This window comes from Camelus dromedarius, chromosome 14, assembly GCF_036321535.1.
Source record: "Camelus dromedarius isolate mCamDro1 chromosome 14, mCamDro1.pat, whole genome shotgun sequence".
In the NCBI taxonomy this organism is placed as follows: Eukaryota; Metazoa; Chordata; class Mammalia; order Artiodactyla; family Camelidae; genus Camelus; species Camelus dromedarius.
In genome coordinates, this window is record NC_087449.1 from 45649883 (window position 1) to 45663770 (window position 13888).

General features: G+C 34.3%; 1 protein-coding gene across 3 annotated transcripts in view; it reads right to left on the bottom strand.

Annotated features, from left to right (window-relative positions):
* Positions 1 to 344: 344 nt before the first annotated feature.
* The window catches only part of AGO3 (argonaute RISC catalytic component 3), a 109476-nt gene continuing 95932 nt past the window's right edge, over positions 345 to 13888 (bottom strand). For all 3 annotated transcript variants that reach the window (XM_031464729.2, XM_031464730.2, XM_064493766.1), the window contains one exon: positions 345 to 13707. In XM_031464729.2, coding sequence (XP_031320589.1) covers positions 13599 to 13707 — 109 coding nt within the window. In that variant the 3' untranslated portion in view covers positions 345 to 13598. The remainder of the gene's footprint in view (positions 13708 to 13888) is intronic.

Here is a 13888-nt window from a genome sequence, read left to right on the forward strand (position 1 = left end):
AGAGTTCGTAAGCCTGGCTTCTTGCTTCCCCCTTTCCATCCCACTCAATGTCTTATATTTAAGGGAAAATGGAGGTGGGGGGGGGGAATCTCTTTAAAACCTGAGCTCCATCTACATGCCCAGCACTATTAAGCATTTTCCATCTATTAACTCATTTAATATTCCAGCAGGCCTCTCTATAGTGGAGATTTAGAAGCATCAAGGAACTTGTCCAGAGTGTCATGCAATCCAGGTTTGAACCCAGGACGTCATGATTCTTAAACCTACATTCTTCCCACTCTATCACACTGGCTCCTTTACCTAAGCCTGAAGAGAGAGCGTAATGATGTCCACACGACAGAAAGTTTAGAGCAAAGCTTTTCTTTTTATTGCAGTTATTAGTGAAAGTTACACTTCAAACTGAAGCTAAGCAACACTAAAACCATTAATTTTTTAAAATCAAGGATTAAAAACAAATACAACATAGAACCCTTCCGATACACAGAATGGCAGAAAAAAGAGGAGTGGTTCTGTCACAGGACATTTCAGTGACAGTTTGGCTCAGAAAGAATTATAACAATTTCTTCAACATAAAATAGTGTAAGTGACTGAACTGCTTAAAAAGCGGCTTCTTCAAGCTTCTCAATTTCAACCCTAAGTTTTTTGTAGTAATCTTTTTTGGGAAGATAATTTAAATACCAAAAAAAAAAAGCACTTTTGTTTAAAAACTTTATTTGCCTTCTGCTCGTCTTAATTACATTTATTCTCAAGGAATTAAAATAACCACCATATTCAAAGCCTGGCCCCCAAGTACACAGTGATAGGATTCAGCATTTGGTGTTTCTAATTATACAGTGATTACATATATATCATAGACTTGCTCCCACCCACCATATAATCCAATTTCCTCTTAATAAAGTGTGGCAGTCAGTTTAGTATCATTCAAGATTTTATCTTACAGCATATTACAAACTCACACTCACTCCATTGTTTTAACTGATGCTACTGTGTAACCAAACATTAACAAAGGAAGGCTTATGGAGAAACATTTTGAAACTCTGCAGTCTCTAAATTACTACAGTAAATTGTTCTTACTTATGAAAAGCTAACAAAAAATATAAGGCCAGGCCAGGCATAAGACAGGATAGGGAAGATGAGGAAGGAGGTTTGAAAGTCTGTCATTTTACCATGCTGAAACTTGGTATCAGTAGAAATATTTGGCAAGAATAGTCAGTGTGGAAAAGGAGGATGGAGAAAGAGGTTACTCTGATTTTATGTAATAATTCAGTTTCAAAACATACTGAGATCAACTCCCAAAAATAGTTCACATCTGCAATACAAATAGGCACACACGGTTAAGATGGTTAAAAAGTAAAATTTAAAAGGCTATTTGTCCATCTGCAGGACATTTGCAGGTGGCCCCACCCTCCCCACGTGTCCTATATTTACATTTTACTTTTCAAAAAAGCCCCTTTAAAAAGAGTGCTGTTTCCTCCTCCATTACTTCGGGTTTAAAAAAAAAGCAGCAATTATCTAAAGTGGGAGCAGTTAGCAACGCTTTAGGGGTGTGCATTTGTGTGTAATATAAGTGTTCTCTAGAATGAGTGGTCAGATTACACTGGAATGGTTATATCACAATTTTAGTCCCCCAAACACTAAAGGAACACAGTATTTTTTTCTATATAAACTTATGTAATACACAGTGTTATAAACATAGGATATTTACACACTCGTGTGCACACACACACACACACACCCCACTGCTTCCCTCAGCCTATGAATGCATCCATACACTAGTCCACAAGAATGATCTTTATTCACAAGATACAGTAATACTTTTATGGGTCTATAACTGAAGACAGATATTAAAGCTACACATTACAGCAAAAATTGTTTAAAAGTATTCCTGATATACCCATTATTCTTAGCTATCTCACCCAGCAAGGTAGATTTTTTTGTTCATTTTCCAAGCATGAATCTCCCCAACTTTTAGTACTTGTAATTTTCATTATCCTATAAAAACTCACACAGATTCCACCCATGTTAGTGATGAGCTAGAAAAGCCCGACTGCCTGCAACAAGGGGAGGTCAGCATCTAGAGAGAAAAATAAATGTTGAATGCATTCATACCCTGTGTACCTAAAATGCATCCTTTTTTTTTTTTCTTAAAAAACAAAACCCAAAAAACCAAACTTGTTTGTTTCAACAAGGAACTGCTCACACAACCTGTGGTGCTGTGCCCTTTGTTTTTTTCCTAGAAACAGGAATCCCTTCCCCCCAGGGAAATGGGTAAGCCTGTAGAAATGTAAGGTTCTGCCCATGATCCAAAAAGATAACTGGGTCAGACACCAACGGGCTGCCTGATATCACCTGCAGGTGCTCAGCACTGAACTGAAATGAAGGAAAAAAACTTTTGCTGTATTTTAACATTTAGAGGAACATGGTGATTGGAAAGCAAGGTTCAACTCTGCAAAGTGATAACTGAAATAAGCACATTTTCCTTCTTAAGACCTAACCCCCTACTCCAAAGAAAGGTACCAAAAACCTGCAAGACACAAAGGGATAACTATCTGGTTGTACAACAGCCTCTGATGCCAGTAATGTAGTAAAAATGCCTGAAGGCAAAAGGCAAAGTTAATTTCTGATTATCTGATGATTTCACCACATTAATCTAACTCAAAATACAATCACAGCTGCCATAGCACCACTAAAAGGAGTTTGGTTGTTGAAGTTACACTTTTCCCAAAGTTTTCCTATAAAGAAAAATTCAGCCTGTGTGCTGGGGGGGGGGGGGACAGAACAGGATACATTTGTATGTGAACACCATACCATGATAAAGCCTCAGTTTCTCCTATACCTGCTTGATAAAATGATGTACGGTAATTAAAGACACTCTCATAGAGGCAAACTGGAAACGAACTCTTCATACAACATTTTTTAATCTTGAACTTCTGAATAGCTTTTCTTTTGGAGAACTCAAGCACTGTCATAAACATTATTCTACTCTTACTACTTTGTGAGGTAGGTGAGGGCAGGTGTCATCGCCACCATTTCACACAGAGCATGTAGGCACACAGAAACTAAGAAAATGGCCCTAAGGACACAGATCAAATCAGTGGTAGAGCTCTAACTGAAAATCTCAGCTCAAGTGTTAGAGCCCTTCCTACTCTCAAAGGCAACAAGTTCTCAACCGTTTTTTTCCAGTTGTGATCTTCTAAAAGTTCCTGCATTTGAAACCTATTTATGCCTTCTCCTTTACAGGTCAGGTTTGACAAGGAAATAGGCTGAGCTAAAAAAAATTTTTTATATAGAATTTTGCACACACCAAGAAGTACATATGTGAGAGAGAGATCTACAGAACTGAGGTCTGACAAAATCAATTAAGAGGAAATAATAGTCTAAGTATTCATTTGATAGAATATTTATATATGTCAGAATAAAAGTCACAAATCTTTTGAATTTTAAATCAGTCTGATTCATCATAACCAAAAGCCATATTAATTTTCCATAATATGGGAAATCTCTGTTGCGGAAGACTGAAATATTACTTTCAAGAATAATTTTCTTTTGTCACTTTGTTATAACATCCTATTTCAGATACATATTCTATTCACATTATCACTCTATAGCTAGCAAAAAATTCTATGGCTAGAGACAATACCTGCAGCATCAACACTTTCAATCTTAATTGTCATTTAACTGAGTTAGGATTTCTTTCCATCTGTATTAACTGAAGTTACATCCTAATGATTCTCATTCTCTCCCTCTTAAAAATCTCTCCTCTTTTTATTTTTAACAGTGTGTGTGTGTGTATGGGGGTGGAGAGAGAACTGCACAATTCATAAATGGCATACAACACTGATTATATCCCAAAACAGAATGACGTTACTCAAGTAAATCAAAGAATGATATATATTGAAGGAAAAACTGACATGAACATGAAAACAGTGCTCAAAGAGTCTCTCAATCACGCTATAACTTGCGGCATGTGATCTTCCTTTCTCAAGTCTTTTAAAGACTATTATTTACTCACAGTAGAATTCTACAGAAGCTGCCTCTAAATCCTTTTTGTTTTTTAAAGAGGAGAAAAGGGTTGTGCCTTGGGCTAAGAAATGAGAAACTCCTGGAAAACTTTTAATGAATCTTATAGGGACAAAGCATTAGAAGATTTTGTGCTTGCTATTCCTGATTTCCTTTCCTTCCCTTTTCTATTTTTTTTTTTTTGAGGGGGAGGTATTAAGGTTTATTTATTCATTTATATTTAGAGGAGGTACTGGGGAACTCAGGACCTCATGCATGCTAAGCATGTGCTCTACCACTTGAGCTATACCCTCCCCCCATTCCTGATTTTTGAATTAGAAAAACAGCACATGCACATTGCAGGATCATCAATACTATGAGGCCATTCCCTTTCTGTAAAACAGGGAGCTATTTATCATCAGAGATCCAAGTCTGTTGCTACCAAAACCAAACCTTCCTCTTGTCAAACTCCCTGGGACCAAATTGTATCCATTACTGATTGGACTGTGTGTGTTAGGCAAAATGCCCCCCTTGTTACAACCTACCAGTGTTTTCCCCAAATCTTTCACCAAAAACATTTTCTTTATAGGAAAGAATACCTTGTCTAGAAAGGCCCTGTTCGGTGTTTTCTATATAAAGGGAAAAGCTGGAGAAGCCATGTTGATAGTAATGCCATGGCTCTATTTAAGAATAAATACTTCATTTAATTTTGTTTATTATAATTCAGACACAACTTCTCTAATTTAATGAAAACAGATGCAACTTTAGGTCTGGGAGAACAACATAAAATAAATTTACGTTGGAGAAGCACTCTTCTTAGGTTTCTCTTGTAGGTTCAAACAGCAACAGCCCCTCTTTTACAATGCAACTGTGGGAACTGGACAAATGTTAAACAGCTGTAAGGTTTCTATCCAAGGATTCCAGGAAATAAACCCTTTCTTTTTCCTCATTTCTCCCCTCACTACATACTCTCACAATTCCTCTACTCCATTTCTTCACAGAGACCTCCTGTCACACCTGTAACACTTTTGTACAAAGAATCTGTCCTCCTTTGGTTCTAAAATTATTATTAAAGGGCCAAATTAAGGGATTTTTGTATGTCTGCCCTTCCAACTAAAGCCATGAAATAAATAAGGATGGAAAGTTTTAGGCATTAAACCAGACTAATCTCCCTCTCTAGTCTCTGGCACAGCCTCCTAAACATAAAATTATAGAGGTGCACACAGTTTTTAGAAATAATAAAACACCCAAAGCAAAGTTCTAATGACCAGTTCTCCCATCTGTTTTCGACTCACATAAGACTATTCATGATGTTCTTTTTTGGGATGTATTATTACTTACTGCAGAAATACTTTTTTTTCTTAGGAGGGGGACAGTAAACTTGAACAAGTCACCAAGTACTTCACTGTGGTAATTCACTGCTGATGCCAGGGACTCTGATTTATGAAGCCAACCAGTTAAAAGAGCAAAATAAGCTCTAGGTGTCAGATTCCTATGATCTTTCAGAAGGAAAAAAAGAAAGTGAAGGATGATTTCTACTCAAAGCTGCCTTAAAAATACTGTTCTACAAGAATTATATGCTTATCAACCAAGGACAACGTTGAAACATAATGAATAAAACTATTAACGTTATAACCACAATAAACATCCTTAAGAGGAGGACATGTATTTGCAACAAAAATATATCTGACTGCTCCAAAGTTTTTTAGTAGCAACAAATTCCTATCCTCAGAGTACCAACCTTCCATTAATACTTGACACAGGGGTGAAGGAAGTAGCTCAGAATAGTATATTATACACAAATGGCTAATGTCTATATGAAATCATATGTGGATTCATTTTAAACTGTAAAATTTCATGTAATATGAAAACATTTTCCCAATTACTTAAAATTTTCTCATTTATCCCCTCTCAGTGGAAGAATAGAATATAGTACCACAAAATGTCATACATTGAAACGTGATAATTTAGAATTTAAAACTCAGAGAATGGGATAAAATTTATCTTTCAATGTCTCACTGAAAAAATGGCTTATCAAGCAAATTCACCATGTAAAAACACAATGGAAATATTTTACCTGTTTAAAAGAATTCATTTCAAATGTATTTTTATAAAAGATTAATGTCAATACAAATAATCTTGGTCTATTCACTAGGAAACTGGAGTGACCATAAATGCTTGAAATTAATATTCTATAATCATACTTTTCACTTCCTTCCAATTAATTCACACTCATATTATTAGTTAAAATTTTAATTAACTGAAATACTGTATTAATCAGTCTTTATCTCTGGTTCTACCTAGCCACTTAAATTCTGTTCCTTCGCTGATGCTCAGGGTTGACTCATCTTTAGAAGTATGCTAGGGAAAAGATCAGGGTAGCAAATCTTCCATATAATATAATTATGGTAGGGGAAGGGAGACTCCATTTCAGAGTCAATGATCACTGACTTCTTGATCATTTGCTATTTGTTTTCCAGGCCTATAAAAATGGTATCATAATCCTAATGCTGGATGATGTAACCATTTAAGCAGTTTCAATGTAGTTGAAGTTAGAAAAAGAAATAACAATCATTTATTTGAAAAGTTGCCCCCAAACTACAGATCAGGTAAAATAAATCCAATTCGTTAATGTTAGTTTGCTACTTAAGGGAAAGAAATCTAACTTACAGAAAAGACCCACCTCCCCTCCACATTTAGAAATTTGTCTAAAGACTGTCTTTAATGCCCACTATATAAACAACATTAAGTATTCTAAGTTACAAAATAGTGTTACTGGTTTATCGGTAAAAATCCAAACTCTAGACTTTATGGAAATAGTAGTTTGGTTGGTATATTAACAGTCCATCTTAACCTCTGCTAATATAACAAAGAAAGAGGAAAAGCTGGAAATATCTATTAAAAAAATACCTTAATCTAAGCAAAATATAAAAGTTGCACACAAATTGCCAATAAATACAAACATCACAATAGAAAATTAATATTAAAAAATAAACTCATAATTGCTATTAAGACATTACAAAAAAAATGAAAAAGTTTAATGTGCATGTATATTTGCAGACAGACATAGTACACTCCAAACAATCAATATAATTTTACTATCATTATTACATAATGCAGCATACAAGGTTACTGAGGTGTAATGTTTTTTTGTCTGTTTTTATGTCTATTCTTTTCTGGAAGAATGCTCACCAAATTCACAAGTAAGAACTGGTTAGGTGATCATTTACTACTGTTTACTACTTCCTAGCTCAGGGAAAATTGCTTTCTGGTAGATTACCAGGTTTCTAACAAGCATGATGCTCCTGTTATTATCCTTCCTTTTGCTTGTTTCCCCCGAAGCCCAATTTTACATGTTCTATTTCTAATTAACTGATCATACAGATGCACTGTCATTGTTTTTCATCTATGCTAGAAAAGAGAGAGAATCATTTAGAATATTTCTTGGTACCTGAAAAAGAAAACTTCCCTAAAGACAGAGACATAATCATTTTACTTTTTCCTTTAGACTGATTCCCATGGTCACTTGGCTCTACCCTTATATACAGTCTTCTCTAATAAAGATTAATCAGGAAAGGTTGCCAATAGATATTTACAAAAGGGTCAATCTATGCTGGGGGGGAAAAAGGTAGCCTATGACATAATTTCTGGCAAGTTACCTTTGCCTTTGGGCACTTGCTACTATACCCATACTCTTGTCAAAAAGTTAAGAAGATCTGCTGTTTTATGTGCCTTATAAATTGCCTTCAACACAGATGAGAAATGAAAAGGTTAATTCTGTTAAAAATTGCTTTTAAACTTACAAAATTCATTTGGTGAGCATTTACCTAGATACTTTGCTGAATAAAAGCTTTACTTGGTTCCTTTGGACCAGATTCAGGACAACAAATAACATTATTTATATGAAACGGTCACACCCTTGGAGTTCCTAAAATAATTCATCTTTAAAATGTTTAGCCTTGTGCTATTTGAAAAATAAAAATCTACAGCACCATCTTCTGAAAAGGCACTTTCTAAGAACCGCCTTGCTCTTAAAAATGATTTAAAAATTTAATCCAGCATCTACCCTGAAGAACATTTTTGCTTTACTGAGACCCTAACATAGACACAAGAGTAAATTTTGGTTACCTTAGACACTGATTTCAAAATGGAAGGGAGACCAATGAATGGCTGGATGGTCTGACAGAATCTTAATTTTGACCTGATAACTTCAAACAGGGCTTCTCATTGGTCAATCTCAAGCCCTCCATATGAAATTTATTAACCTATGATCTTTAATTCAAATAAAAATCTTTAACATCCAAACTTTAAGAGCAATAGATTCTTACAGCAATGTAAAAATCTAGAGCACTATCTTTGATGGGTAAATAAAAATAAAATTCAATTAGCAGTCAATAATATTAGCACAAGTCTTGACCATTATATTTTAGCTAAAAGAAATTATTCTGACCAACATGGAAAATTATAAGCTGAAATGTACCATTTTTAAAAACAGGAAGAGTAAAAAGTATTTCCCCCTTTGAGATATATATATATATATCCCTATATATATATATATAGGGAGGGAGAGAGAGAGAGAGAGAGAGAGGGAGAGAGGGAGAGAGAGGGAGAGAGAGGGAGAGAGGGAGAAGGGGGTCGGGAGAGGGGAAGAGAGGTTGAGATTTTTTTTCTCCTGGGAGTCAGCTTAAGTTTCATTAATCACAATATCATTTCTAACATTGCCACTGATCAAGAGTGTTCTTAGTATAATCAGGAATTTAAAAAGAAATGAGTTTTTTGGAGAAAATTCTCACTTTCACATTTATGTTCTGATTTTACACATTATTCTTGGCTTATTTTTTGACTCCCTATAGAATCACAAAGTGCTTTATATGACCAAATGGGAGAGAAAAAGGAAAATAAAGACAGACTTTAGAGTCAGGGTTATACTGTCACTCACAAAGGCCTCACTTGATGTAAGCTCTCCCAACTATTATTATTGAAGCTTTGAGACAACCATGAATCCTCAAAAAAGAATGAAAAGGATTAAAATTCATATGGATAAAAAAGCCAAAATAGAGATGCCAGGCCAAACACAATACTGTAAATCAACTATACTTCAATAAAAATAAATAAAATAAAGTTGCCAGGCCAGTGATGTCTTTTTGCAGCTTGACTGATAACTCCTAAAAGATTATTTAGGCAGCAAGTTCCTGTTAGGGATAATGTGTCTTTAAAAGTTTTCAATAGGAGAATATCTAAGAGGATGAGTTAAATAAATATTGAACTCAAGTCTAATGATACTGAATAAAAATCACTGAGTTTTCAGTTAAGCTTCTTGGCAAAACATTACTATCAAGTTTCAACTAGCAAGACTACAAAATATTCTGGCTGAATCCAAGTGGCTAGCTTCATGGGCGTCATAAAAACCACCACTCACAGCAAATTCATGTTGGCCTCTGAATCAAACACCCACCAAACTCTTTGAATAGTATCTCTAATTCCTGGTCTATAATCCATCTAATTACTTCAGATCTATTACTGGCACTCTGAGTGTTCACCTTTTCCTTAAACATTGAAATCCTCTGCTAGCCGTTTCTACTGAATGGCAGCTCAGCTTTTATTTCCCTAGACATACCTTAAGTCTGCTGTGACTAAGCCTGTCATGAGGTCTGTCATACTAAAATCCTTACAGAATATACAAGTAAACTTTAGGCAGTGGTGGGTCATCAGAGAACCTAGTTTGGAAAACTAGTATAGGTTTTTAGAAGGCTAGAGTCTCTGTGCTAGAAGGTAGAGATGAATCTTTATCAGGTGCCTTCTGAAAAACCTAGTACATTCCCACTAGAATTCTAGCTAGACTCTCTTCTAGGAAGATAAATAAATTAATAGGTTATAAACAGGAAGATTTCCATAGAAGAATACTTTTTCTGAGAAACTTGTTAAAAGGTAAAATACTAAGAAAAAAATAAAGGGCATCTGTACTTCCGTAAAAATATGCCAAAAACCAGTACTGAGGAGGTTGAGGTACCCTTTTCAAAACTGCTAAAGTCAAAATCCACATTTCTAAAACCAAAAAAAGAGTATCCTGATGTTAAATTGAAACTAAAATGGCAGCACCCTTTGTTACCTTGATATTTTATGTTCTTAATCTTTTTAGGGAAAAAAAAAAAAAGAAAAGAAAAGAAAAGGAAAGAAAGAAGGGTCTAACACAGCCTTGAATCCTGCTCATCTCCTTACTGTTTAGTGCAGTAACTGTCAGACTCCACTTCATTAAATAAATATAGCAGCTACAGTATTATAAATGCATGGTCCTCAATGCCAGTAACTTGATACTGTAATGTAAAATATGTATCAGCCCTTTACACGGACACATTTGCCATCCAGAATATACATTAAACTCCCAATTTTTCTTTACATGAAAATCAATTATACCAGTTGCCGGGACTGACATTTTAAAGTCACCGTGTCACTCATATATCATAGAAAACAACAGACATTCATTGTATAGTGAGCAAAGGCAGGAACAGACAGGTCACTGTTGAATTTCATGACCATTAAACTCAAAACTTTTTTTTTTTAAATAAAAATGATCAGGAATTCTACACCAGAAGTGTAGTAACAATTAAAACAAATTTCAAAACATATTTGCCACATAGTCTTTTACCTTAAAATTCTAAGCACAAAGTTTCTTGTAATTAAGTTCGATATACCAATTTGTTAGCTAGCAAAATAGAAATACACTATACATATTCTTTCAAGTTAACCAACTTTAAACTAGCAGTGTTGAAACTCTAAGAGCACCCTAAAAAGAACTCACTTCCAACGTAAAATTTTATATTAAAAAAAATTTTTTTTTCCTCTGTAAAAGCCCTTCCAAATAGGTTTAAAATGTGGGCTTTATTTTAGCGCATGTGAGATTAAGTGACTAAAAATTAGGTAAAGCAGTAAATCAGGAAAGGTTATCTAAAGTTCTTTCTTGGGACCTAAAGTTTCCCATGTGAATCTGTGCAATTCCCACTGATAAAGGAAGATGTGTTATTCATACTGAGGAAACATATACAATCAAGTTTTTACCATCTAGGATATACTATTTTCTTCTTTTGCCCATGTTCTATGAATTTTCAATGTAAAAAAAATTCAACAATTTTTGATATTCAGTGAAACTTCAATGAAAAAAAACACATCCTTTACAGGAATTTTTTTTGGGGGGGAGGGTTGGGAGAAAAATGTATATATTACACAAATAATACCTTACGTAAAGAGCTTGGAAACAGTGTTTTAAATTGCATTTCAGACACTTCAATATAGTAGACATACAAAATACAGTACTTTGTTAGTTTTCTGGCAGAGGGACAAAAGACTTCCTAACTGTTAGAGGACATGGGCTCAGATTTTAGGCTCAAAATACAGTAAATCGACAATAAATGTGGGTACAAGTAAGAGAGAAACTAAAAGAGCTAATCCATTTGTTTTCATGTGCAGATGGAATTCTGAAAGGTTAACAACAATGCCCACTGGAAACAATCTGTAATATCTATACTCTGAACCAGTGCAAAAAAAAAAAAAATTAAAATGCGATTTTCATGAGTTACAAAGTGCAAAGCTCCCCTGAATCCAAGGTTACTGATGAACTCGGTTTGACAGCTTTATAGTACTTATTAATATCTTAAAGTGAAATCAATAAAACAAAAGTTCTGCAAAACTGTTCCCAACATTTCAGTTATTTAACTCATATAGAATGATCAAAGACCTAACTTCCTCTGTCACCATTACCCTAATTTTAAAAGGAAAGTTACACTGGTGATGAATTAGCAAAAAAAAATTTTTTTAAATGTCATTTTACATTTTCCTGATTCATTTTAGTAAATGAAAATGGACACCTCACTAGTATGATTCTTTAATAAACATGATCTATTTTCAAAGAATTTAAATATCTTCTAAATCTTAAGCTAGTTACTGTCATTACTTAAAGTTTTTCAACTTTATTTCTAATATTCAGGTCAGACTCATTTAGGAAATTTAACTTCATTTTCATTGTGATTTTTAAAAAGACATGCTTGAAATTTGAAAATTACAAAACTTTCCTTCTGAAATTAAGGCTGTATTACTTTGCCCTTTTAAAATTATGGAGGTGCCTGTTTCTCCCACTATCTGTGGTAGAGATGTCAAACAGACACAGCTTTCTTTTAAAACTGCTTATTGCACTAAAAGATAGCAAAAACAAGTTGTCAGTTCTTAAAATAAACATGATTATATTTCTATAAAAGATGTTGCCAATATGATTCTATAATTATTAAAGCGCTATTCTAATAAATATAAAGAAAAGGAAGCTATACTTCAAAACACATACATATATGTTTATATATACACACATATATATAAAAATATATATATGAACATCACATTAAGGTATGAGAGGCAGCAAGTAAACTAGCAAAAAAAAAAAAAAAAAAAAATTAAGAGATCTCCACAACCCTTTCTCTCCACCCAATTTCAGAGGCCTCAACCCTATACAGTTCCAATCATTTAAAATATTTATATTTTATAAAAGCTTTAAGGGATTTCCATGTATAACCCATAGAAACAGAAGGCTTTAGAATGTGTATCACTTACAGAGAGAAAGAGTTACAACTTCTGAGAAGGTTTTATATTTATAGCAGCTTTAACAAATTCACTAAAGAAAAAGAATAGTTTAGGTTGCTACTGCTTATGTACACACTGTACAAATGGCAAATGTAAGTTCAGAGCAGAGCAGGAAGGGCCACTCACCCTCACAAAAAAACAAAAATAATTTTGTTTCTTAAGAAAGCAATGTTAAGAGTTGAGGACTCAGAATTGTGTATGAGACAAGAGACCGGAGTAGGGTGTGCAAAATAAAAATAAAAATCTAGTTTGCCATGCTTCATATTCAAATGAACCAGATACATGAACATTTGAATGTCACTGGTAGCATCAGGGAAAAAAAATGTAGGTGATGAAGGCAAGGAAGGTAGAGAGAGAAATAAAAGTGGTGGTGGGAGAATAATAAAAGGGAAAGAAAGTTTCCCAGTGGAATGAACTATAAAATATATACACAGACACATATATATCTATTGTCAATGTAGATCCAGATATATATGCATATGCAGTATACATGTATATATGTAAAATATACAGATATCTTTTATAAGAATACACGAATGCACATTAATTTTTTTGCACACATAATTGTGAACAATCACTTTGATTATTCATATCGGTATTTTTTTTTTTAACCATCATTTACTTTTTCTTTACCTTTTTTTTTTTTGCAAAGAGTTGTGCTGCCAAGCAACTTGAGGTAAAGGCATTAAAAGGGTTAGACTACAAGAAAGTGAAAACGAAACAATTGCGATACTTCCTACAGGAGACCGCACAAAAAAGCAGTTGGCTGGTTTCATATTGCATAATGGTGCTGTGTTCCTTGATGAAGTAAACGATCTTCCTTGTATCAACATATAGATCAGACCCTGGCCCCCACACAGTGTTGGTTTCTGTATGGCTGGAGGCATTCCCCACTCAACTGACTCCACTGGAAGCATACACTGTATGTCGATTCATCTTCCAGTTCTTCCTCTCAGAGAATATCCTTCAACTTTTTAAGCAAAGTACATTGTGCGTAAGGTATCTTGGTGAATCTGTACAGCCTTGGCAAGAGCTTGAGGATCTCGTCCATTGCTCTGTCCTGAAACGTGACTTCCTTCAGCACTGTAAGAAAAGTGGCAATGAACACAAACCCAACCCTATTCTGATATAATAATTCTGAAAAATATTACTTGTAGAAAATTTCAAACACATTAAAAAAAAGAGGTCAGTATAATGAACTCATACATGTCTATCGCCCAGGTTCAATAATTACTAACTCAAGGCCAATTTTGTTTTACTTCTC